This window comes from Lissotriton vulgaris, chromosome 1_1 (genome assembly GCF_964263255.1).
Source record: "Lissotriton vulgaris chromosome 1_1, aLisVul1.2, whole genome shotgun sequence".
In the NCBI taxonomy this organism is placed as follows: Eukaryota; Metazoa; Chordata; class Amphibia; order Caudata; family Salamandridae; genus Lissotriton; species Lissotriton vulgaris.
The window spans coordinates 598,311,155-598,338,451 of record NC_141685.1 but is presented as its reverse complement, the minus strand read 5'-3'; the positions used below and the strand labels follow the sequence as shown (position 1 = coordinate 598,338,451).

General features: G+C 45.0%; 1 protein-coding gene across 1 annotated transcript in view; it reads left to right on the top strand.

The window, feature by feature from the left end:
• The first annotated feature begins 4,565 nt into the window (after positions 1 to 4,565).
• The window catches only part of DDAH1 (dimethylarginine dimethylaminohydrolase 1), a 629,612-nt gene continuing 606,880 nt past the window's right edge, over positions 4,566 to 27,297 (top strand). Inside the window, exon 1 of the mRNA XM_086954084.1 lies at positions 4,566 to 4,983. Coding sequence (XP_086810210.1) covers positions 4,684 to 4,983 — 300 coding nt within the window. The 5' untranslated portion in view covers positions 4,566 to 4,683. The remainder of the gene's footprint in view (positions 4,984 to 27,297) is intronic.

Below are 27,297 nucleotides of genomic sequence, written 5' to 3'. Positions count from 1 at the left end.
TCTGTATATTGTTTATTTCTTCTGTATTTCCTGTTTTGTTAGCCCCCTTCGTCATCCCTCCCCGCTCCCCGCTTCCCGCCACCGCCACTAACCCCGCCCCTTTTTTCCTTCTGTACCCTCCCTGCTCCCGCCTCCCAGCTGCTCCACCCCCCCGCGCACTTGGCCATATATGGCGACCGTGCGACGCAGGTGAGTGTGACCTAGTTCTAGGACACCCCCGTGCCGCACGGCCACCAGCTGCTGCGTGTGCCTCCCTGCCTATACTGCCTCGCTGCCCCGGCTGCCGCCGAGTGACCACGCCCCCTGCCTTCGAGCAGCGTGGTCCGTGGCCGCCCGACCTGCCCCTGTTGTATTTGTTGTTTTAGAACTGTGATTAGTCTGTGTATTGCCTGGTTTCTGTATATTGTTTATTTCTTCTGTATTTCCTGTTTTGTTAGCCCCCTTCGTCATCCCTCCCCGCTCCCCGCCACCGCCGCTAACCCCGCCCCTTTTTTCCTTCTGTACCCTCCCCGCTCCCGCCTCCCAGCTGCTCCGCCCCCCGCGCACTTCGCCATATATGGCGACCGTGCGAACGCGCAGCGGTCACGCGCAGCGGGCGCGCCGATTGTGCGCCGAAGGCGCGCCAAAGGTAAGCCTGTCTGCGCCCATCCGCGCCTGGACCGCGCCCAGTGCCAGGACCCCTGGCCCTCGAGGACCCCCGCCCACCCGCCTGACGTACCCCGCCGCCACCCTCATCGCACTCAACACCGGCCGAATCCCAGGATGCTACCGAGCCACCCCACAACGCTCCCAGGGACCCTTCAGCTGCCTCGCCTGCAAGTTCACCTGCGTCCGGACCTGCCCGCCACCAGCACCTGCCAAACCGAACTCCAGCAGCAACCACCTCAAGTGCATCCTGCTCAACACCCGCTCCGTCCACAGACACGCCATCGAACTCTGGAACCTCCTCGACACCACAGCCCCAGACGTTGCCTTCCTCACGGAGACCTGGATGAACGCCTCTTCAGCTCCCGACATCGCCATCGCCATCCCAGAGGGCTACAAGATCACCCAGGGGGACCGCACCGCCAACCAGATGGGAGGAGGCATCGCCATCATCCACAGGAACACCATCCGCATCACGACCAGCACCGACGACACCCTCACCACCGCCAAACACCTGCACTTCCAGATCCGCACCGACCCGAAGACCACCCTCAGAGGCACCCTGATCTACCGACCCCCGGGACCACGCACACAATTCAGCGAGGACATCGCCGACTTCGTCAGCCCGCATGCCCTCCCCTCCGCTGACTACATCCTCCTGGGGGACCTCAACTTCCACCTGGAGAACAACAACGACCACAACACCACCACCCTGCTCGACAACCTCGCCAACCTTGGACTCAAGCAACTGGTGAGCACCCCCACCCACCTCGCCGGACACCCACTCGACGCCGTCTTCTCATCCAGCAAAGACATTGCCTTCAGCCACGCCACAGAACTCCACTGGACGGACCACAGCTGTGTCCACTTCACCTTCGATAGAACGACGATCCACCACCACCAGCAACAGGCCGCTCGAAGAAGCTGGAACAAGATCACGGCCGACCAGCTCGCCGCCTCCCTGAGCCAGCACCCTCCTGCCAGCTCAGCGAACCCCAGCCAGGCCGCCGACAACCTCGCGAAGTGGATCAGCAACTGCGCGGACGAACTCGCCCCTCTTAGGACCCCGCCCAGCAGACCCGGCAGCAAGAAAGCCCCATGGTTCACCGACGAACTCAAGAGCTCCAAGAAGAACTGCTGAGCCCTCGAGAAAGCCTGGAGAAGGGAACCAACACCGGACAACATGACCACCCTCAAGCTCGCCACCCGGAAGCACCACCAACTGATCCGCACCGCCAAGAAAACTGCATTCAAGGACCGGCTGGACAACAACGCACACAACTGCAAGGAACTCTTCAACATCGTGAAAGAGCTCTCCAAACCCAACGCAGGAAGCAACGACATCACCCCTTCGCAAGACCTCTGCAACTCCCTCGCCTCCTACTTCCACAACAAGATCGCGGACATACACAACAGCTTCAGCACTCAACCGACGCACGCCACGACCGCAGCAACGCCGCCCACCACCACCCTCCGCGCCTGGACTCCGGTCAACACCGAAGATACCGTCCGCATGATGAACTCCGTCCACTCCGGATCTCCGACCGACCCCTGCCCTCACCACGTCTTCAACAAGGCGGACGCTGTCATCGCACCCCACCTGCGGGACATTATCAACACCTCCTTCGACACCGCCACCTTCCCTGAGAGCTGGAAGCACGCCGAACTCAGCGCTCTACTCAAGAAACCCACAGCGGACCCCACCGAACTCAAGAATTACCGCCCCATCTCGCTCCTCCCGTTTCCAGCCAAAGTCATCGAGAAGACCGTCAACAGACAGCTTGCCGCCTTCCTCGAGACGAACGGATCCCTCGACCCCTCACAGTCTGGTTTCCGAGCCAACCATAGCACCGAGACCGCCCTCATCGCCGCCACCGACGACATCCGAGCCCTGATGGACAACGGAGAAACAGCGGCCCTCATCCTCCTAGACCTCTCCGCGGCCTTCGACACTGTCTGCCACCGCACCCTAGTGCAGCGCCTCAGCAACGTCGGAATCCAGGAGAAGGCACTGGAATGGATCATCTCCTTCCTCGACGGAAGAACACAGAGAGTCCGCCTACCTCCGTTCAAGTCAGAGGCCACCGAAGTCATCTGCGGCGTCCCTCAAGGATCCTCGCTGAGCCCCACCCTCTTCAACGTCTACATGAGCCCCCTCGCGGCCATCACACGCCAACACAACCTCAATATAATCTCCTACGCCGACGACACCCAGCTGATCCTCTCCCTGACCAACGACCCCGCCGCCGCCAGAGCCAATCTGCACGAAGGGATGAAAGATGTAGCCGAGTGGATGACAACCAGCCGCCTGAAACTGAACTCAGACAAGACGGAGGTCCTCATCCTGAGCTCCTCGCCCTCCGCCTGGGACGACTCCTGGTGGCCCTCCGCCCTGGGCACCGCACCCAAACTGACGGACCACACACGGAACCTGGGTTTCATCCTGGACTCCTCCCTCTCCATGACCAGGCAAGTCAACGCCGTCTCCTCGTCATGCTTCAACATCCTACGCATGCTACGGAAGATCTTCTGGTGGATCCCCACCGAGACCAGGAAGACCGTCACCCAGGCCCTCGTCACCAGCCGACTGGACTATGGCAACGCCCTCTACGCCGGTACCACCGCCAAGCTCCAGAAGAGACTCCAGCGGATCCAGAACGCCTCAGCCAGACTCATCCTCGACATCCCACGAACCAGCCACATCTCCGGACATCTGAGAGACCTGCACTGGCTCCCCGTCAACAAAAGAATCACCTTCCGTCTCCTCACCCACGCACACAAAGCCCTATACGATCAAGGCCCGAGCTACCTCAACAACCGAGTCAACTTCTACGCTCCCAAACGCCACCTCCGATCAGCCAACCACGCCCTCGCCACTGTTCCCCGCATCCGAAGAGCGACAACAGGTGGAAGGTCCTTCTCCTACCTGGTCGCCAAGACCTGGAACTCCCTCCCGACCGACCTGCGCTTGACCCAAGACCACCTCTCCTTCAGGAAGAAGCTCAAGACCTGGCTGTTCGAGCAGTAACGCCCCCCCCCCCCATAGCGCCTTGAGACCCTACGGGTAAGTAGTGCGCTCTATAAATGTCTTTGATTGATTGATTGATTGATCTGATGGGTCGGGTATAAACCTCGACTGTAGTTCCTTCGGTATCTTAATTAACCGGGCGGGTGATCATGACTCGGACGAAACAATGCCGCAAGGAGCACAATGGCTACTGCATAAGTGCAACAGCACTGCTGCGGGTATGGCAATCCGGATTTGTCCCGAAGTTTTGTCCTGAATTTTGACCCTTTGTACTGAATTTTTGTCCTGAATTTTGTCCCTTTGTCCTGAATTTTTACATTCACGGTCCTGAATTTGCACCAATGCCAGTTGGTCACCCTATTTCTCTAGTTGCTCAAATGGGTGTAATTTCTGATATTTATAGGTTTCCCTCGTCTTCATTGCTTGAATTTGCTCACGAGAAAGTGTCACTCATAGTCGTTGAATGTCACTCATAACTACACTGAGATTATGAAAATGTCACACATAAGCAATCTGAAAGCTTGTTAGCTATAAGCTAGCTGGCAACTTGGAAGCTATGAAAATGAGTTCCCTTTTGAAATCTCACCCCGATCCTCTCTTTGAACTGCGAGGAAACATTTTTAAAACGTGCTGCGCTTTTCATTGCAGGCACGACCTTTGGCTGTTTTTTTTCCTCTAACGAGCGGTCAGTGTTCGCGTGCCTCCAAGCAGACCGCCTCGTCATTGTTCGCTTCACCCAGAAATTATTAAACAGAACTGGGCAGAGGATACCACTGTCAGTCAGTCATTACAGCCTTCCGAATGTCCAATGAGGAGCTAGTGTGAGGGACCAATGAGAAAATAGCTTTCATAGTTACCGAGGAGCAAAGAACATGTATATAGAATTTATCCGGTATAAATATTGAGTCGTGTTCCTTGTAGCTAGCTGGCAGCGCGCAGCAGACGTTCCCTTGACTCCATCTGTCAGTCATCCCAGTACTTGCTCACGAGGTTTAAATACCAGTAGTACCATGGCAGGTTTACGCGTGTCAAGGTTTGGAGCATGCACACATGCCGTCGTCCGGGCTATCCCTGAATCCCTGTGCGAGGAAGCCCTGAGGACGGAAAAGGGGGAAGTGGTGGACATTGCGACTGCTAAGCGCCAGCACGATTTCTATGTGGGAGTGTTGAAAAATAAACTGGGGCTGCAAGTGATAAACCTGCCGGCGGACGAAAGCCTCCCAGACTGCACGTTTGTGGAAGATGTGGCTGTGGTGTGCGGAGAAACAGCCCTCATCACCAGACCGGGAGCGCCCAGCCGAAGGAAAGAGGTACCGTATTTGTGAACACCCATTCACAGCAAGAGGAAAAGGGAGTGTCTGGCCCTTGCCAAGCAGACCGCACTGCTTCGCCCAGGCGTCCACTTTCACAATTGAAATATGTATCGGCACACAGATTTGAATCTTCGTAATATGTTATTTGAATCGAGCAGTAAACACTTTAGAATTTGCATGTTAAAAACCATGTCTGAATGTATTTTTTTTCAATTAAGCTGTAAATCATATTCGGATTTTTTTTTAACTCTGCAGACGCCTTTTGTGGTTTGTATAGATGACAGGTGTTTATTTAATGATAGCACTACCCTGGTATTTAACAATAAGCTGCGGCTCCTGGAAACACGCGGATGTGAACTGAGTTTTCATTTTTTTTATAGTTTCTCGTGCGCTTTCGCAGAAGTGACACCTGCTGACTTCACAACAGAGCCATCAGAATTCATATATCTGTCAATGTTTTCATTATAAAGAATTACCTTATTCGGAAAGTCATTGAAAACACTCATACACACAAGCGGACATACAAGCGCACAGAAATGCACAAACATACACGTAAACACATATACATAGTCCCACGTGCACCCACGTACGTATAAAAAAAGATGCACATAAACGCCCACGCATACACTCACAGGTAAAAGCCATACAAAGCAGGCAGTTAACATGCGTGCTCAAGCATACGCACAAAATCACAGACATGCAAAAAAGCTTAATACATACCCTCACAATTAGCAAACACATAAACATTTGCAAAACCAGATACCAACTATTTTGTACTTTAATGTTATCACGTTGTTTCTTCTAAATATGTAATTTTTACTATACATGCCATATATGTTCACAGTATGTCCCATTCCACAGCCTAAAATATTCAGTTCTAAAGATTGCAAAGCTTGAATGCAATGATTTTCACCTCACCTGAGTGCCCCTCGGGGAAAGCATTGGGTGTGGCCCCCTGTTGTCCTAGATGCACGCAAAATTCCTGCAGCATAATTTATATCTGTGGTTTAAATCTGCAATCAAAAAAGAGACACATATGCCATTCCAAAGTTTTGATAAACTATGTCTTTAATATCTTTCTAGAAAATGTCGAGTTTCTACTTCAGTGCTTACACATTTTTGCACAGTCTTTTCTAACTGATGCATATTAGCAAAAAGCATCAAAACACTAGGCCACTTAATTTAGCATACAACCCTGCTAATATAGATTAATAAGCATAAGTAAATCAGTAGCCAACTTTGTTTATGTGTATTAATATTACCATATTTATAATATATTCACCTCTAATTTATTTTAAATCACACTTTTACGATGGTCCTACTACACCTGTCTCTGTGAGATGTATCACTGTATCCATCGTATGCAATGTATACGTTCGACTTTTTGTGTTCTTTATTTATAAATGTGTCATATGTCATGATTATTAAAATCTCACTGGATCAACCTTGTAGCTTGGTTGTGCCTCAGCCCCCCCCCCACCCCCCCCCCCGCCACACCACCATCCTCCTGTCATCAGAAGCCTGGAGACTTGACTGAGTGGCTGAAGTGTGCACTGGCATTGTTCATGAATTCACAAAAGTTGTGTTTTCACGAACATTGCTTAGTTAAAATCAATAGCAGCAGAAGCAAGGGAGAGTAGGTGGCACCTCACAGGAGGCAGGGCTGCACCATAAAACCCCTGATAAGGAGCCAGAACAGGTCAATCCACAATCAGAACTCACTTTGAACACAATCTCTATTATTGGAGGATTTGGTCAGGAGAAAAACAAAAGCAAGTAAGTGACCCTTCCCAACACATTAAGAGGTAATTTATTCAATCTCTGTGTGTCTCTTAACATTCCCTTCCAGGGGCCATATTTTCTGTTTGTATACAATGCATGTAGTTAATAAATACTTTAATATGTGATGATTGCGTGTACTTTATGATGTAAAATAGTTCCTCATGCCTTGGAATGCAAGCAGTGCATAAGAATGATACATCAAGGAAGCAATAGCATGAGGTGTGTGGGGGTGCTATACCCCTTCATTTTACAGCTCAATAACACACATAACAGTTGGGTGGATTGGGGATGGTGTTATTCCAAATTTCATTAGGCAATAAGTCCCAGAGACAAGGTACAAAACACAATTTAAAAATACAGTCAAATAACAAAGAACTGATTCAAGAAGTGAGTTCTAGAGTGTAATTTTGAGAAACTATGAATGTTTACTACAAAAATACATCCAAAAGTACAATACAGTCTATTGGGATGCAGCAATTGCTGAGTTCCATTGAATTCAATTGCCTTAAATGCAATCAATTCAGAATTGTATAGAATAGTGAACAAATGGGAGGAATGCTAAGTACCAAATGTGCAGTAAAATCAACAATAAATCAGACCGCATCCCTAGCAAAACCCAAAAAATGTGGCTTAGCCCCATATTCAAGGTTTTATATAGCAAATTTCTCCAAAAAGGGGTATGGAAACTGCAAATTTACTCTGGTGTGAGCAAAGAAATATATTTTTATCAAATCAAAACCTAATGTCATCTGAAGGTGTCAGAACAAATTAGTTGCATGACCAACAGTGAAACTTTGTGAATGAATGTATTATGTGTGCCAGCTGAAGATCCTTGAAAACATGTCCCAATGAGCTCTCTCTCTAGCAAACCCCTCAAAACAATAGGCCATATGTATCAACACATTTCCCCATAGACACAGAATGGGCAAAACCCTTTGATACATCTGGCCGAATGTCACTTGGAAATATATCGTGAGGAAGTACGTTCAGCAGACACAAAAATGATGACTAAATATGATGCTGTGTCAGCCATTTCGAACAAGATGGCATTGAGAATTAATTGAGCCATAGTTATTAGAGTCTAGCAAAAACACTTTAACAAGTGATAGACAATTAGTTTCAACTGCAATAGTATCCTATTAATGTAGACATTTGAATCCAAGTGTTAATCAGTACTCTGCCCCTGTTAAAAATGCACATTATTGATTAATGCACAAAAGCTCCTTCAACTTACAGAACAAAACTCATCTGTGGAGAAGCTCTATGTACCTATTTAAATATTAGTAACCTGGAGGTGCAGGTTGCTTTGCTGTCATACCAAAAACATGTTGACTACAATCCATTTATGATATTTGTTGTACTTGGCCCTTCTGGCAGGTTCACCCCTGAACTTTTTTGCCTTTTTAATGTTACATCATTATAGTGATTTCTGGTCTCTGCGCACTTTAGTACTGTGGCGCAGTGTAAAGTGCGTGTGCTCTCTGAGTGCGTGTGTGAGATTGGCCTGCCCTCCCATAGGAATGCATGGGAAATGTGTGTGTCCATGGTAATTCCTGATGTGTGGGGAGTGCAAGATTGAGTTTGGTATGTGCGGACTCGTGTGATTAAATGCTGCGCGATAATGTATGCGGCTTTAATGTGTCTAGTGTGGAAGTGCCACTTCTCGAAGTTGGTCTGCCTGTGCATTAAATGATTGGCTGGAGCTGGCAGGTGTGCCTGGCTCCAGAAGTCAGGATGGGTCTGCCCCGGTGGTGAATGGGGAGATCTGCATGTTGATAGCAGGGAGGGGCTGTACCTGGGACCTGAATAGGGCTGGGCTTTCCCTCCACAATGCTGGCCCCACCCCCTGTGGTGTGACTGATGACCCTAACCTGTTCAGTGAATGGGGAGAGGGGCTGAGCAACAGAGTGCTCTAGAACCAGCTGCATCTGGGTTTTCCCCCACCCTGCACCCTAGAGACAAAGGGATTTTGTGTATAAAAAGAGGCTGTGACCTCATGTTAAATGTTCTTGTTTTCTGACTTGAATCTACCAGGGGCATGCTGCTGCTGGGGCCCAGGGGAAGGCTTGCCTGCCTGGGCCCTGCCCAGCCCCTGGATTCCCTGGATGCTGGAGGACTTCTTTTTGACCCCCCTGCCCCCTGCTCCTAGGAGGACCTTGTTGCTGGGGCACTGGGTTGCTTAAGGGGTCATTCCTTAGGGCCCTGGTGCTGCCTGTGCCCCCAGCACCCTGAGAGCGCTTTATTTTCCAATTCTGGGCAGAGCGCTGTCGTTTTCCCTCGGAGGGAAGCGCTCCTGCCCTTTGTATGCCCGAGTGCGCAGGTGCTCACCCTGCGTCTTCATTTTTTACTTAATTCTTAATTACGGGTACCCACCCCGTTTATGTGTTCCTTAGCAGGTGCCCACCCCACTTCTACGTTTGTTTTGAATTTTGAGGGTGCCTACCCCTCTCTGTGCCTCGTTAAACCACTGCTGCGGCCCTCGCGCTGCAAAAATAGGGCCTGACTCGGGGCGGGACATCCGGTTTTGCAAGGAAGCCCCGCCCGCTGCCGCGCTGTGATTGGCCACCTTGCCGGTCTCCCGTGCCTAGAGGGAGACCGGAGATGCCGCCGCCGCCGCTGGGATGAAGCTGGTGCTCCGTGGGGAGGCCGGGAGCCTACTCCGCCTCCCAAAGTGGCTGCAAGGTGTCCCGGAGCCTTGCGGCTCCAGGTGAAGAGTCCCGGTCCCGAGATGGTGGACCGAGGTAAGCGGGCCGGGCGCCTTGATAATGCGGGGCTCTCATGTGGTGAGAGAGCCCCGCAAAGCGCTACCGCCGCACCTGAGGAGATGAGAGACCGCCGCCTGCAATCAAGCCCCGACCTGGTGAGTGTCCTGGGGGCTCCGGGCGTGTGTTTGTGCCCGTGTAAGGCACAGCATCAGGAGTGCATTTAGGGCGGCCCCGGATGACAGTGGGCTGCCGCACCGTTTGTACCGAGCCCAGGCAGGCCTACAGAAGGCCCTCGGGGGCATGTCGTGAGCATTCAGAGCCCCAGGAGGCTCCATCATTGTTTTGGGGGCATTTTATTTCTAGAGCCCACGAGGCTTCACCAACGGGGGCATTGTTCTTCCCGGGCACATTGTTGTTTAGAGCCCGAGAGGCTCCCGCACCCACATTGTTGGGGGGCATTTTAGAGGGTAGAGCGTCCCCGGTTGGCATCAGGCCGCTCCCTAGTGTGGTGGCATTATTGTTGAAGAGCCCACGAGGCTCCTAAGGGCACTATTGTTCATTCAGAGCCAGAGGGTTCCAACCTATTGCGCAGCCTTTGTTCCTAAGGGCCAGTGAGGGCCCCCTGTCGCAGTTTTGAGTTCCAAGCTGCCCAGCAAGTAGCGGGCAGCTGCACTGTTTAGGTCTTTCTTTCTAGGGACTTATTCTTTGGACTCAGGAGTGAGTCGCACTCCTTCGCCCCTACATGGCCTTCCCCAGCTGCGCAGCACTTAGTGCCAGCTGCAGCGTTTAGGCCCTGTTCTTGTCCCTTACCTGCCCAGCAAGTAGTGGGCAGCTGCTACGTTTCGGTTTTGCCGCAGTGGCGCAACCTGGACCCTAATGTCATTCATGTGCTATGCTGATTTATGTGCTGATGCTTTTGGGTGTTAGGAAATGTACTGTGTGTAGTATGTTTTGCGCACCCTGTGCTTTGATACCTCTGAATGTGTTTTCATGCATCATGTGTGAAGCTTCTGGCCTATACCTCTGAATGTGTTTCTATGCATCATGTGTAACACTTCTGGCCTATACCTCTGAATGTGTTTTTATGCATCATGTGTGAAGCTTCTGTCCTATACCTTTGAATGTGTTTTTATGCATCATGTGTGAAGCTTCTGGCCTATTCATCTGAATGTGTTTTTATGCATTATGTGTGAAGCTTCTGGCCTATACCTCTGAATGTGTTTTCATGCTTAGGAGGTTGTTTTTCCTAGTATAGTTATGCTAGTGAGTTTATGGTTCCCTGCGTGATATATGCCTAAGGTGTTTAGGTTTGCGTAGGTGGTGCTTACCTTTTACCAGTGGTTACTGGTTGTGTGCGACATTTGCTATTTGGTGCTACAATTGCTTTGCTCTAAGTGCTATTTCTACAAAGTGCTATTTCTACAAAGTGCTAGTTGTACCAAGTGCTTATTTCTGACAGTGGTCCATGTGGCCCTGTCCTGTGTATATAATCCCTTGTAAATATTGCCCGTGCTAGTTGGCACAATGTACATCCTGTGACTCTGATTCTGATGTGTTCTGAGAATACAAAGGCTATTGTTTTATATAACCTTGTGTGGAGTTCCTTTTGTGATGGGCCTGGGGTGTTGTTGCTGGTGGGTGTGTGTGCAAATGCTTTACACATCGCCCCTGGGATAAGCCTGACTGCTCGTGCCAAGCTAGCAAGAGGGTGAGCAGGGGTTATCTTGGCGGGTGACTTCCTTGCCCTGACTAGAATGGTGGTTTGTGCCTGGCTTTGGTGCAAGCCTTAGCCAACCATTTCTAACAATATTTAAACAACTTTACTCACTCTTGACTCATTAAATTCTAATGTCAGTGTTATGTCACTGTTAATGCTAATCTTTTGAGCGGCCACATTTCATATCATGCAGAACTCACCAACAGTACATTGATGGGAAAGTTGGCATTTGACTTTTGCGATTAGTATTAATAACGTTTATGTTAACTTCTATATCTACTTCTGAATCTCTGGTTGAACTGATGTTACAAATGTGAATCCTGGCAGGCTCACTCAGCCTTCCATCGTTTCGAAATCGATGAAATGATTATCATTGAGTTTGGTAACAGTAAATGATTTGGGCCCAGATTTAGAGATGTATGGCATTGGTATTGTAAACTAAAAAAACGACAGTTCCCTTTTCTCAAGTTTTGAAGAGGTATCAAAGCCTCTGAGGGATTTTGTACCAGCAAGTCAAGGATGAGCCATATATTGTATCCAGAGTTGCAGCGAGATTGACAAATTTACAAATATAACAATTTTCAAAAGCAATATATCAAAGAATATTAAAAACAAAAACAATACATCCAAGATTATTACGCAACGGTGGACTGATGAGAATATGCACACTCACAGGAATATGTCATACAAAGATTTCTTTATTTAGTGATTTGACCGACCATTTGATTAAAAGAAAAATTATTCACATTTATTCATTAGAAACATTAAAAACTTTCAAAAGAACAAAATAACAAAATGTGTCGACGCGGCGTTTCGGTGATGTGAGTTGTCACCTTCTTCAGGACAAGATTTCCATTTTAAAATCACTATAGAATTAAAAAAATACAAGATTTACAGTTACTTCATATTTCCAAAACAACAGATTATTTAAACAAACATTTTCAAACTTAGTTGTACGGCAATTCCTGTGAGAATCACATGATCTATTACGTTTTTGACATGTGCATACTCATCAGATTCTCGGCTATTCTCTAAGGGGTCTTAATCTAAAAAGAACAGATATTTTGGGGACAAACACATTTCTAAATCAAATGACAAGCATATAAAACATTTGTGAATCTCGCAACCTGCTATGATCAAACCTTACTTTGGTATCCCTCTACGCAACAATTTATAAATCCTTGGCCCCTTTTCAGGTTGAGCTATCTTTTTTTAAAAGAAACTCCCATTTTAATTGGGTGGCTTTTCTGGGCTGTTGATTTTTACTGGATATAATAAACCTCCTGCCCTGGATGACTATCAATTTTCTTCTAACCCCCCGTTTTTATGTGGTAGGTCTTGATTATTCAGAACTTATTTTTGTTGTACATACCTACACGGTAGTTCAGCAATCGCTTTTATCAATGGGCAATTTCCGGAGTTTTACAACTTAAGTACAGTTTCTGAAAGTAAAACACGGGTGTCATGAGTTTATTGGACTTTTCATCATGTCTGTCAAACTGTTTTTTTACTCGCATATTGTATATACCTTATTTCTGTGACTTTTCGAGTAAAGGAAGGGTTTCAATTATTTTACCCTGAAGTTCTTTGGATCGGAAAGTCATTTTTCCTGTATAACAAAAAGGATTTGTTCTGTTACTGTTTTAAAGATGTGCCTAATTTCTTAGCTACTTTGTAGTAAACAAATAATTCTTGGTTAAAGATTACACATCGAAAGGACGTTTGAGCGTGGTTTTATTAACCCCTTTCGCTTCCAAATGGAAGCCCCCCCGCCCCAAACCCCTCCCTTTTTGTCTTATTTCCAAATGGAAGCAAAAGGGGTTAATAAAACCACGCTCAAACGTCCTTTCGATGTGTAATCTTTAACCAGGAATTATTTGTTTACTACAAAGGAGCTAAGAAATTAGGCACTCATTAAAACAGTAACAGAACAAATCCTTTTTGTTATACAGGAAAAATGACTTTCCGATCCAAAGAACTTCAGGGGAAAAATAATTGAAACCCTTCCTTTACTCGAAAAGTCACAGAAATAAGGTATATACAATATGCGAGTAAAAAAACAGTTTGACAGACATGATGAAAAGTCCAATAAACTCATGACACCCGTGTTTTACTTTCAGAAACTGTACTTAAGTTGTAAAACTCCGGAAATCGCCCATTGATAAAAGCAATTGCTGAACTACTGTGTAGGTATGTACAACAAAAATAAGTTCTGAATAATCAAGACCTACCACATAAAAACGGGGGATTAGAAGAAAATTGATAGTCATCCAGGGCAGGAGGTTTTTTATATCCAGTAAAAATCAACAGCCCAGAAAAGCCACCCAATTAAAATGGGAGTTTCTTTTAAAAAAAGATAGCTCAACCTAAAAAGGTGCCAAGGATTTATAAATTGTTGCGTAGAGGGATACCAAAGTAAGGTTTGATCATAGCAGGTTGCGAGATTCACAAATGTTTTATATGCTTGTCATTTGATTTAGAAATGTGTTTGTCCCCAAAATATCTGTTCTTTTTAGATTAAGACCCCTTAGAGAATAGCCGAGAATCTGATGAGTATGCACATGTCAAAAACTTAATAGATCATATGTGATTCTCACAGGAATTGCCGTACCACTAAGTTTGAAAATGTTTGTTTAAATAATCTGTTGTTTTGGAAATATGAAGTAACTGTAAATCTTGTATTTTTTTAATTCTATAGTGATTTTAAAATTGAAATCTTGTCCTAAAGAAGGTGACAACTCACATCACCGAAACGCCGCGTCTACACATTTCGTTATTTTGTTCTTTTAAAAGTTTTTAATGTTTCTAATGAATAAATGTGAATAATTCTTCTTTTAATCAAATGGTCGGTCAAATCACCTAAATAAAGAAATCTTTGTATGAAATATTCCTGTGAGTGTGCATATTCTCATCAGTCCACCGTTGCGTAATAATCTTGGATGTATTGTTTTTGTTTTTAATATTCTTTGATATATTGCTTTTGAAAATTGTTATATTTGTAAATTTGGCAATCTCTCTGCAACTCTGGATACAATATATGGCTCATCCTTGACTTGCTGGTACAAAATCCCTCAAAGGCTTTGATACCTCTTCAAAACTTGAGAAAAGGGAACTGTCGTTTTTTTAGAGTACCTAAAACCCCATCCCTTTTCTTCGAAAGGGTTTCTCCTTTAAATTTTCTTTACTGGCATTGGTATTGTGTCACGTTTTTAATGCAGATCCTATGCAGTGGGATTTTCAGACAAGCGTAAAGCACTGCTTTGCATTACTTTGCTTCATGGGGGCATTACATGGGTGGTACATGGGCCTTTTTGTGCAACCACCAATAGTATTTGACATAAAAGCCTATCTATTACCAATAGTAGAGAAGGATTTGTGCCAAAACTTAACACCACTTGAAAGCCAAAACTTAACACCGCTTAAAACAGGCATTACATTTGAGAAATGCTTCCATTTCTTGTTTCTTTTCCAACTTTGTATGTCTGCTGCACTGTACAGCATGCATAAAAGTAGGAAAAGTTTTAAATTCAGTCTAAGTATAGTTTTTTGTACTGAAAGGACACCCTGCAAGTATAAAACCTATGCTAGACTCACACAGCCACCTTAGCATTATGGCACAAAGGTATGTGCTTGGCAGCAAAGTACTATGCTTTCGCTAGGAAGAGAGGAGCAGAGTCCCATATCTCTGTAGACATGGGGCCATATTATTAATGAAGGCGCACTGTCCCTGTTTGCGCCTGGCGCACCAAAAAACAGGTGCGCCGAGCACAAACAAAGAAAGTGCAAGCTATTACACAGAATGCGCTGCCCCCTGGGCAGCAGCAAACTTGTGCTGCCCTGGGGGCAGTGCATTTAAGTGAAATACGGGGCAGCTTTAAAGCAGCCGCTCCATGTTTCACAGTGGAAGCAGCAAGCTTCCTGCACTTTTAATGGTGATTAGAGATCCTCTTGCAGGCGGGTGCAGCCAGTGACTGTTCATAGGACCCTCTTTTCCCCCAGCAGAGGGCTGCTCCATGGGGCATACTGACAGTGCTACACCTTCTAGTTGGTGCTCTGCCAGTGTGCCTCCTTACAGCTTCTTTACCTCTGCGTCCGCATCTGTAATATGGGTGTAGAGGCAAAGGGATTCCCTCATTTGCATGGGGCATGCCCTCATGCAAATGAGGGTGCACCCCCTGCAGATAGTGCTGGCGCTTATTGTGTGCCAGCACAATCAGTATTACAGGCCCCTTCTGTAATACCAAAGTGCCCTGGGGGGTGTGCAAAGTGGGCGCAAATACCTGTTGTGACCCCAGGCACTCTCTGTCATGCGGCCCTGCCATGCAATGCATAACAGCATCTACGCTTGCTGCACTGCATTGTCTGACTTTTTGTTAAATTTGAGACTTGGTATTTAATCCCAAGGGGTGAGCATGAGCTTCAAAAATTACAAATTATGTTACATTGAGCTGTCTCTTGCTACCTCTGGAAGTTTACTTTGAAACCTTAACATTCATACATTTTCAATGGACTCTCGTTTTCAATTATACATGGTGCACAAAGACACCTATAATGTAATTGCATTAAAATTCTTTATAAGTGTCAAAGAGTTAAAAAAGAATATACAGTCTTAGAACCTTTAGAATGCAATTGTATTTCCATTTCGGCTTTCGCCCAGCGCATGGGACGGAATCCGCGCTGGTGACCGTGCTGGACAATCTGCGGGCGCGAGTCGACAGTGGTCGGGCAGCATTCTTGGTGCTGCTCGACATGTCGGCAGCGTTCGACACGGTCAGCCATCCCACCTTGATCTCTAGGCTGGAAGAATGCGGGGTCAAAGACAAGGCCAGGGATTGGTTAATCTCCTATTTGGACTGCCGTCAACAACGGGTTTCGTTACCCCCCTTCAGTTCAGAGGAGCGGAGAGTGGGACAAGGAGTACCCCAGGGCTCAGCCATCAGCCCTATACTCTTTAATATCTACCTCCGCCCTCTAGTCCAGCTTATTAAATCCTTTGGTATCTCCGCATTTAATTATGCGGATGATACCCAGCTGGTCTTCTCCCTGGAGGGACAGGATGCAGTCACACTGGAGACTTTTCACCGGTGCATGCAGGCGACAGCGGAATGGCTCCGTTTGAACTCGTTACAGTTCAACGGAACAAAGACAGAGGCCTTACACTGCTCCACCGATCGAGTTCCTCGAGATCTCCCAGCTGACTTCTGGCCTCCTCAGAGACGGTGTCAGCTGCACAATCAGCGCGAAATCTAGGCGTTACTTTTGGGCCCAACTTGCAGCTGTATCTACATGTAAACAAGACCACCTCCACATGTATGATGCTGATTCGTATGCTGCGTAAGGTTCTACCTCTCCTCCCTGAGCAAGCCAGACCAGAAGTAGTGCGTTGTACCATCCTAAGTCGACTTGACTATTGTAACGCACTACTTCTGGAGGCCCCGGTAACACTTCTGGGCAAGCTGCAAAGGGTGCAAAATATTGCTGCCAAACTCGCCCTCTCTCGCCCCTACCATAGCTCTTCTACGGCAGCGCTGCGAGAACTTCATTGGCTGCCGGTCCATCTGCGGGTGCGCTACAAAGCAGCGTGTATTGTGTTCAGGGCTATTCATGGCCTGGGCCCCATCCCTTTGCGGCGAATGTTTGCCTGGTATCGTCCATCTCGAGCTCTACGCTCCTCGTCGTCCAGGCTACTGGTAGTCCCGCGATTCCAGAGAGTGTGGATGGGCGGCCGCTCGTTCAGAGTAGCGGCAGCCAAACTCTGGAACTCTCTGCCAATATCCTTGAGAAGCCTTGAAGATCTCCTAGCTTTTAGAAAGGCTCTGAAAACTCACCTTTTTCCCAGGATAGGCTGAGCTACTGTTTTCGCTGGATTATGGGTCAAAGCGCCAGGATGCCCTTGGTGGTGACAGGTCGCGCTATACAAGTATGCCACAATACACAATACAATACAATTAACTACATTGTGTATTTCATGAACTAAAATTAATTTTAAGCCTGCATTTTCTTTCTCTTGCTCAATTTTTTTCTCATGAGAAAGCTTCTTACATTTGCAATGTGGAATAAAACAATGTTGCTGAGAAGGATTCCTATTCACTAACCATGAGTATTCACAACTATTTTGCTACTTTGGGAACCTCTGCCATGAGTAATTGTCCTTTCAATTCACTCACGTGCCTTTGCTGAAAGCCAATTATTTATATTTATACATTTTGACATCTTGGACAGCTTAAGTGATGATCTCCACCTTTTTGCCATAAAATGTGTCTTCTTTATGCTGCATGGCAATCACCCTATATGAACTAACCAATGGACTGAGTGGTCTGATCAGATGAAGTGTAAAAATATATTATACGTTGTATTCATGATTGGACACATATTCAGTTTGCCACTCTTTTAAACACTTTGCCACCTTTACAATGAGGATTGCTTCCTTTTGGACCGAGAGACAGCTTCTGACTTGCTGACTGTCTTGGCTGGTGCATTTGTTTTATGCGCTATTCGCGGACTTCTTTCCCCTTTGGGAGAGAATCTTTGAGCTGATATGATCCATTGTCCCTTCCTGAATTCTCTTTTTAGAACATTGTTAATTTAAGGCTAGAAAGCGATACATTTGATTATCCTGTGCTCTTAAATTCAAATGCCTGATATGGAGGCATTTATCTCTTGAATTTACTGATAAATTCTAATCATTCATAAATCCTATTTTTGTCTCCGTATGACTTGTCTCCAGTAATTGATTGTGCATTCCTATAGTATTGATGAGGGATGGAAATTCTATTAGAGAGGTCTCAAGATAACTGGTCATAATGCTACTATTTAGCATAGCTTTAAATCAATTACTGGTTTGTATGATCCGAGCCTATCTGAATTTCTACAGATTTGGTTTAGCAGTAATAATCCTGTACCTATATAGTGTAGTATTGAGAGTCATACACATGAATCTAATTACAAGCTTGTGAGTCAGTTACCTAATACCTGGCCCTCATTGGATAACTGGATTGGATCCCATATATCCCACCCCTCTTGGCACCGTTCAAGATACACCGCAGGAACAAGTAAATGACTCTGAGGTGTAGTGCCAAGAAAAATTAAGATTAAAGTAAATGGGCTCAGTGGCTCTACAACACCTCTATTCAGAACCTAGCTGTTCAAAGTAAGGGTGCTTATATATGTGAATGTGACCAGCAAAAGGAGGGATCCAACCTTGCTTGTGTCTTCCTTTGATTTTATAGAAGGCCCCAGCTTTTATGTTACATTTCATACTGATAGTGTAGACTCTTCTGAGCACTTCAAGATCATACAGAGAGAAACAGTCCCAACAGTCTGGAAGACTTGAACAATACCAATCTCTCTTTGTAGAGGGGCTGAACCCTCAACAGAGAAACGTGAGAAAATGCTGAAATGTGAAAATAATCGCCCATGCTCATTGTTCACTCAACAGGCTAGCAATCTGGTGTGGCCAGAAGGTAGCTTGCGTCACTCAGGAAATACACCCCAATAGATAGATAGATAGATTTGTGTCATAATCTGTCAGCTGGACGTTCATCTTGCACCCAGTGGGAATCCACCAAGTTCTCTGCACTTGCCCCCCTCAACTCACTTGAAATTTAACGTTATACCAGTCTTACACATGCAGATCACAAATATCATGTAATGCAACCATGAGTCAAGGAAACTAACAAGAAAGGCCCTTTCTCTTGCTGGCACTCACACCCAAATACACATACGCAAAAACACACACACACACACACCCACACCCGCACACACACACACACACACACACACACACACACACACACACAAAACACAATTTCCCATCAACTTTTACATCCAAAACACTACATCCATCACTACATAAAAGTTTGAAATACAATTATAAACGTGCATGGTCACAGCAATTCACCTAGGGAAGTATTTTTAAATTGTATTAAAATAGCCCTTGCACTTTGAGATTTGTCTAGGAGAAACAAATGAGCTATTCTTCAGTACCTGCACCCTACTTCTCCAAACACATTCTCTGTATTCTCTGTACCGTAATAAAATATGAACCTATTTGTATACAGTATAGTGGTATATCAATGGCTCCTGCTTTCTTGATTTCACCTTCATATCTCTCTATAGGGTTTAGGAATGTATGTCTCATTGTATTATAAAAGAAGCTCGTAAAAAAGCATAACTCATATTTTACCTCCCCCCCAAGTCACGGCCACACAAGGTACAGTAGTAGGTACCAATTTTGCAGTAAATATTCTCAGTTGTAATATTACTACACATCTTTTTAGATATAAGGATCTTGTATAAGGGAGCATCATCATATCAAAGTAATTGGTTATTACTTGACGATTTTTTAAACTTACAAATGCCATATACAAACAGTTGTTAGAGTACATCTCTTGAGTTCCGAAAACCATCTTTCAAAAATTTGGGTTGTGGTGATATCACACAGAGTGTTCTTTACATGCCTAAGGTTCACAGACACAAAATCAACACCTAAATTATCCCCATACTACAATATCGAGTTATAAATATCAATGTCAAAAACTCAACATCCTATATTTATAATGGTAAGTACAAAAATATCCCCCAAAAATGTCGATGTCATAAATATAGCTCTACAAAATATCGTTTTATATCAATCAATCAATCAATCAGAGTACTTGTAAAGCGCGCTACTTACCTGTGAGGGTCTCAAGGCGCTGAGGGTAGGGGGGTGCCGCTACTGCTCAAAGAGCCAGGTCTTGAGGAGTCTTCTGAAGGCGAGTAGGTTTTTGGTCTGCTGTAGGTTGGTTTAGAGGTTGTTCCAGTTCTTGGCGGTGAGGTAGGAGAGGGATCTGCTGCCGGAGGTTGTTCGTTGGATGCGGGGGACAGCGGCGAGGCTGGCGGAGCAGAGCTGATGGGTGGGGGTATAGAAGTTGAGTCTGCTGTTCAGGTACGCTGGTCCGGCGTTGCGGAGTGCTTTGTGTGCGTGGATGAGGAGCTTGAAGGTGATCCTCTTGTTAATGGGGAGCCAGTGTAGGTCCCTCAGGTGGGGGGTGATATGGCTGCGGCGGGGGACGTTGACGATCAGCCAGGCGGAGGCGTTTTGGATGTGTTGTAGTCGTCGTAGGTGTTTGGATGGGATTCCTGCGTAGAGTGCGTTGCCGTAGTCCAGTCTGTTTCTGATGTTGGCCTGTGTCACCGTTCTTCTTGTTTTGGCCGGGATCCACTTGCAGATCCTGCGGAGCATGCGGAGGGTGTTGTAGCAGGTGGAGGAGACGGCGTATATATATATCAGGCTCGGGGTAAATAATGATAACAGCACTCAGGGAAACATTTTCTACCAGATTTTATTGGGATTTCTCGAACACGACCAGACGCTTTTCGGCTGTCACCTTTTTCAATAGTGGCCAGCACTGACATGAGGCAAGCATTAAATGCATTTGAATTATGAACATAAACAAAGGATACCGGACTTCCTTTGGTCCCACGGTGTCTGCCATTTGTAAATATGCAATAGCTTAGTTCAACAAATACATACCCAGCTTCATAACAAAATAATCTTGCCCTGGATGGGCATTTTTCATGTTATATACAGCCTTGTTTGATACCCATATGGTTATGCAAATCCAGCCCTGAATGGGCCCGATTCGCTAAGTTGTCCAATTTCACCCTGTATGGGTTAATCGGATCCTATAACTCCACACCCAAAACTTGTTGGACAAAAAAGCATTCTATTTACATGGCATGATACTGTTACATTCAATTTCAGATTCCCTGAAGTAGATGTATCATTACTACTCTCTGAACATCTGTACGTGAACTGCCTTCTATTCCCCGCTATTGAGGCCTCCTGGCTTCTTTGTTTGATTGTCGATGATATATCTCGACTCTGATCTGCGCAGTTGTAACTGTCTATCCCCACCTCTCACATTGGTGTGTACGTGATCCATACAGAAAAAGCTCAACAGGTCTCTGTTACTCTGATGGAATGCCTCAAAGTTCCTGGCCACCGGATAAGTCACATCTTTGTTATTGATGACTCTAAGATTATCTAAGATACGCACTTTTGTTGGATGTATAGTGCTTCCAATGTAACGCAGGCCACGCGGACACACTAAACAGTATACCGTGTAGCTTGTGTTACAGTTCATGAGCTTCTTGATTTTCCTGGGTTTCTCCAGACCGGGCACAGGATAGTCTGAAACCTTTTTACTGTTTTTGCTTCCCCTGCATTTTAAACAAGGAAAGAACCCAGCTCACCTCTAAAAAGCTGGTTTGTTTTTTCTGAATGCAGTGACTCTGAACTAGACTGTTCCGCAGTGTTCTCGCCTTTCTAAATGTCATAAAAGGGGCTTTTGGCAAATCTTTGCCGATTATTGGGTCTGATTTCAAGACGTGCCAGTACTTTACAAATGCCTTTCTGATGTCCGAAGCATCACTAGAATACTCCTTGATCACCCTAAAGTTATTCGATTTATCTTTCTTCTCCTTACTGGTGCTTGGAGCACTGTCCTTGATCAGTTCTAGTCTAGGCTTTTTATCCACAGAGGCAGATTTCAGAGTAGAGGCTACAATAAAAAAGACCTCATTCAGGCACGTGATAGAGCCAATGCTTCGGTTTACGAAAGTAAATCATTTAGTATAAGTCCATGCACTGAGATATCCACTGAAACTAGTAATTCAACCAACACACAAACACAATCTTTAAGGCTTATTACGACTTATTCTAAAAAACATAAACAGATTAGATGAATAATGCAGAAAAATTGTCCCATTATACAGGCGAATTTCACACTTTCTCAGTTATTACCCAATGCACCTGTATTAACCTTTAGAAAGTCATGGGCCATGCGAGATAGTCTGGTAAGAACCAGTCCCGAAGTTAAGATTTCACGTTCTTGGCTGACACACAAGAATTGCTTTGTGAAATGCAATTCATGCAGGGCCTGTAAATTTGGAACCAGTACTACTGAATATTTGACTCCCTTTTGCGTCATGCCAACTTAAATTGATGGATTTTACACATGCCGCATAAATTAAGCGGTTTAGGCATTACGCTGCACTTGCAATGTAAGATATGTTGGCAGCACTAAATTGCAAGTCTCTAACCGCATACTCCAACACCTTTGGGCAGTAGTCAATTCGGATCCAAGTTATCCTATGGCCAGGCATGTTAAGTTAACCCACAACAACAATTTAAAATACCTGGATTATTTTGTAATAGGGGCGGTTCCTAAAAGCATTAGAGGAGGAAACCGCAAGCGTCAACTAAGACAATTGGAAAGTAGGTTCATCCTAGAGCTCGATACAAAAATGCCGAATGGGCTCAAATATGGGGGAGAACCTACACAACTTTCTATAATAACAGTCGATTTGTCTTCCCCTTGACTATTGTATACATGTACATATTTCTCTGCAATTATATAACATCTGTGATTTTTTGCTTATCGCTGATTCCATTTAGTTTTTAAAGCTTTTTGTTTTAAAGATATTTCCCCAGTCACCTTATTCTCCAGTTCCATAATTATTACTTATAAGAGATTTCCCCAATGTGGTGATTGATTTTAGTATTTGGGAACTGGCCCGATACAACGTAACTTACCTTAAATTGTTTTTCATTCTCAATTATGTAATTATTGTTTTCTCTACTCATGATTGGGTTACTGCTGCTATTGAATCACTCATTTTTTAATAAGGTTAAGCTCCCGGGGCTCCGGGAGACATTTACCACTGTTGCTAATCCCTATATTTGTCGGTGAACAGAACAGATGTTTGTATTGCACATTTTGCACTTTTTTTTATAAGATAGCACTTGAGCAGTTTTTTATTCTGGGCAAATTTTGCACACGAGTTTGATCCATTTAGGATCTTTGAATAAACTTTATGCACATGTGACATATGTTTACAGACAGATATTTCGCTTCATTTGCACATATTTAAACATGAAGATTTATCAAATGTCATTTAACACTATAGTAGAAAAGTTTTTTACTTTCACTATTTATTATGATGTCCTTTCGTGTTTTTAAAATATATGTGAGTCAATATTTATTGCCATTATCTACAATATTTATTTACCTATTTATGAAGCTTAGCTGTGAAACATCATTGTATTAACATGAACCGTATGTTTTCATTATCTATGATCATGTGATTGCAAATTCAAAAGGTGACTCAGGTGCAATGTATTTGGCCATTACATCTATAGTTGCACTATTTAAGGATCACAAGGTTTGTGGCGTGTCAAGTGATCAAGACAGCCCTTGTCTGTCGAAACGCGTCATGCTGGGGCACTGGCCAGGACTGACTGGATGCCAGCTATTGAATTAATGAAGCACTGAGAAACTTCAACTGAGTCCCTCGAGTGGTCCGCACCTGTTCTTGTCACGCTGAGGAATGTTGGCGTGTTTCAGGTTTCGCTATATATATATGTATATATATATATATGTGATGTCTATGGGAACACCATCTGCTAAATAAATCACCAACTTGCACAAAATTTTGGGTTCGAGTCCGTTTTTGCAGCTGTCTGGAAAGCTCTGCGCTCCATCGGATTATTCTTGGAATATATATATATATATATATATATATATATATATATATATATATATACAATTAATTTAAAACATATATTAGATTTAATATACATTTTAACAAAAGTGAAAAATTAACTTAATTAACCCAGCTACAGCAGCGCAACACTAGGGCAAAGACTCCAATAGTGAGTTTATCAACTGGTGCTCAAAGGAGAGAGCAGGCCTGTCTGGAAATGTGTGTGTACTGAATGAAATATGCACTGGAAGTACCTATGATTCAAGTAAATTTGTATTACTAACTGTACAATGAATTAAAATCATTACAGTAAAAGGTGCTCCTCATATTGCAGCTAGAACAAATAATTTAAAACTGTTATTTGTAACAGGGGTTTAAAATATGTTTTGATAAGAAAAGTTTGACTCCCCTCCCCAAGTTCCACCAAATTCAATCTTCCCCAGAGTTTGTGTTTATGGAGGTGTGACTTTTAAGGCGGCCTGGACTCCCTTGTTGTTCTATGGGTGGTATTATCAGGCTATGATTCATTCCCCTTGGCCTCCAGACCATTAACATTTAGAGGAGATTCCTGGACGGGATGTTGGAAGTGCAGACAAGCATCAATGCACGGTCTAGGCCACCTCAACACCCTTGCGCTTGTTTTGTAGTGTTCTTCTCCAAAGTTTTATTACGTTCATTTGCCAGTTTTAGGGCAGTCCTGATATGATTCAAGTACAAATGTCAATACTTAAATAATACTTAGTGGCCGATTCTGATTCCGGCATACACATCGGTCAGTGCCAGCCGGATTCCTTTCCGGATTGCTTTCCGACCGAGCCATTCCGATGGGCCGCGGTCAGAATGGAATCCGACTTGGATTTCCAGATGGCCTAAGGTGGGTTCGGAGAGCCCATCTGCCGTCAGGAAATCCTTCAATACTCCCCCGGTCGCCTCTTTACGACCGAGGGAGTACAATGGCAGTTTTTCACTGGCTTTTTGTGCCGGTGCGTCCGGCAGGAAAAGGCAGTTGGAAAACTGTGTCTGGGTGCTCCCAGCAAGGCTACCATGGGTGCGAAGCTGCCAAATGGTGGCCTGGGGGCACCTTTGGTGCTCCTCTGTTGATCCCTGCATCCAGTGGCAGGCACCTTGGGGTGCCGGCCACATGGTGCAGTGATGAACTGCACCCCTGCTCGACACAATGCAGGCATGCATTCCGCTCGGAATGCATGCTTGCATTGTGAGGTATACGAGTGCGACCGAACCCTGTTCGGTCGCTTAGTACTACCAGGGCCATACCCGACGACAGCAGGTCCGTCGGTTACGGCTCCACATCGGAATCAGGCCCCTAGTGTGTTTAATAGAAAGGACAACAGTACTTTCCTGATAACTTGCATTGGCGTAAATGCATTTGGAAAAAAACAAAACTATTAATGAGTCTAACAAAATTAATCAGACATCTTCTGCTTACTTTGGTAGTGTTGGACCGTGGGGATCCAGTGAAATACATAGATCCTCTCCCTCGACATGCCATCAATTAAGCACTATGTTTACAGCTTTAGGCATGTTACCTACAAATCGTCGACATAATGTGTTTAAGTCTAATTAGTTTAACTAAAACCCACAGACCCTTCAACATTAAATACATTAAAGTGCTTGGTGCGCAGCTCCACTGGCTAGGTTTGGCAGCTCCCCAGGCAGCCATGGCACACAGTTTGGGAACCACTGGCGGAGGTGTAAAAATGGTTATTTGCACTCCATTGAGTGCAACAGTAAGGAAAGTGTTAGATAGCGGACAGACATAAATTACTATTCCCTCTTCAGTGAGTCCAACAGTAGGGAAAATGATGGATAGCGGAGGGTTATATTTTACTATTCCCACTCCAATCAGTGCAACAGTAGGGAAAGTGTTCGTTAACGGAGAGGAAAAAAAATGACTATTCCCACTGCAATGAGTGCAATAGTAGGGAAAGTGTTGGATAGGGAGTGGTAAAAATTACTATTCCCACTCAAATTAGTGCACCAGTATGGAAAGAGTTGAATAGCGGAGGGGAAAAAATTACTATTCCCGCTCTAGTCAGTGCAACAGTAGGGAAAGTGTTGGATAGCGGAGTAATACAATTTACTATTCCCACTCAAGTCAGTGCAACAGTAGGGAAAGTGTTGTATGGCATAGGTGTAAACATTACTATTCCCACTACAGTTAGTGCAACAATAGGGAAAGTGTTGGATAGCAGAGGGGTAAAAATTACTGTTCCCGCTCCAGTCAGTGCAACAGTAGGGAAAGTGTTGGATAGCCGAGGGATAAAAATTACTCATCCCACTTCAATGAGTTCAACAGTAGGGAAAGTGTTGGATAGCTAAGAGGTAAAAATGACTATTTCCACTCCAATGATTGCAACAGTAGAGAGAGTGTCCACTCCAGACAGTAGTCAAAGAGTTGGATAGCTAAGGGTTAAAATTGACTATTTCCACTCCAGTCAGTGCCACAGTAGGGAAGGTGTTGGATAGCGGAGGGGTACAAATTCCTATTCACACTCCAATGAGTGCAACTGTATGGGAAGTGTTGGATAGCGGAGGAATAACACTATTTCCACTCCAGTCAGTGCAATAGTAGGGAAAGTGTTGGATAGATAGCAGAGGTGTGAAAGTTACTATTCCCACTTCAGTGAGTGCAACAGTAGGAAAAGTGTTGGATAGCGGAGGGGTAAAAATTACTATTCAGCGCCGAGACACCCCAGGGTATTTGTTGCGCTATAAAAATTACGTAAATAAATAAATAAATATTCCCACTCCAGTCAGTGCAACAGTGGGGAAAGTGTTGTATAGGCAAAGGTTAAAATGTACTATTCCCACTCCAGTCAGTGCAAGAGTAGGGAAAGTGTTGGATAGCAGAAGGGTACACTCTACTATTCCCACTCCAAAGAGTGCAACAATAGGGAAAGTGTTGGATAGCGGAGGGGTAAAAATTACTAATCCCACTCCAATGAGTGCAACAGTAGGGAAAGTGTTGGATAGCGCTGAGGTAAAAATTACTATTTCCACTCCAATGATTGCAACAGTAGAGAGAGTGTTGCATATCGAAGAAGTAAAAATTAGTATTCCCAATCCAATGAGTGCAACAGTAGGGAAAGTGGTGAATAGCGGAGGGGTAAAAATTACTATTCCCTCTCCAATGAGTGCAACTGCATGGAAAGTGTTGGATAGCGGAGGAATACCATTTACTATTCCCACTCCAGACAGTAGTCAAAGAGTTGGATAGCTAAGGGTTAAAATTGACTATTCCCACTCCAGTCAGTGCAACAGTAGGGAAAGTGTTGGATAGCGGAGGGGTACAAATTCCTATTCCCACTCCAATGAGTGCAACTGTATGGAAAATGTTGGATAGCAGAGGAATAGCATTTACTATTCCCACTCCAGTCAGTGAATTAGTAGGGAAAGTGTTGGATAGCAGAGGTGTGAAAATTACTATTCCCACTTCAGTGAGTGCAACAGTAGGGAAAGTGTTGGATAGCGGAGGGGTAAAAATTACTATTCCCACTCAGTCAGTGCAACAGTGGGGAAAGTGTTAGCTAGCCGAAGGTTAACATTTACTATTCCCAC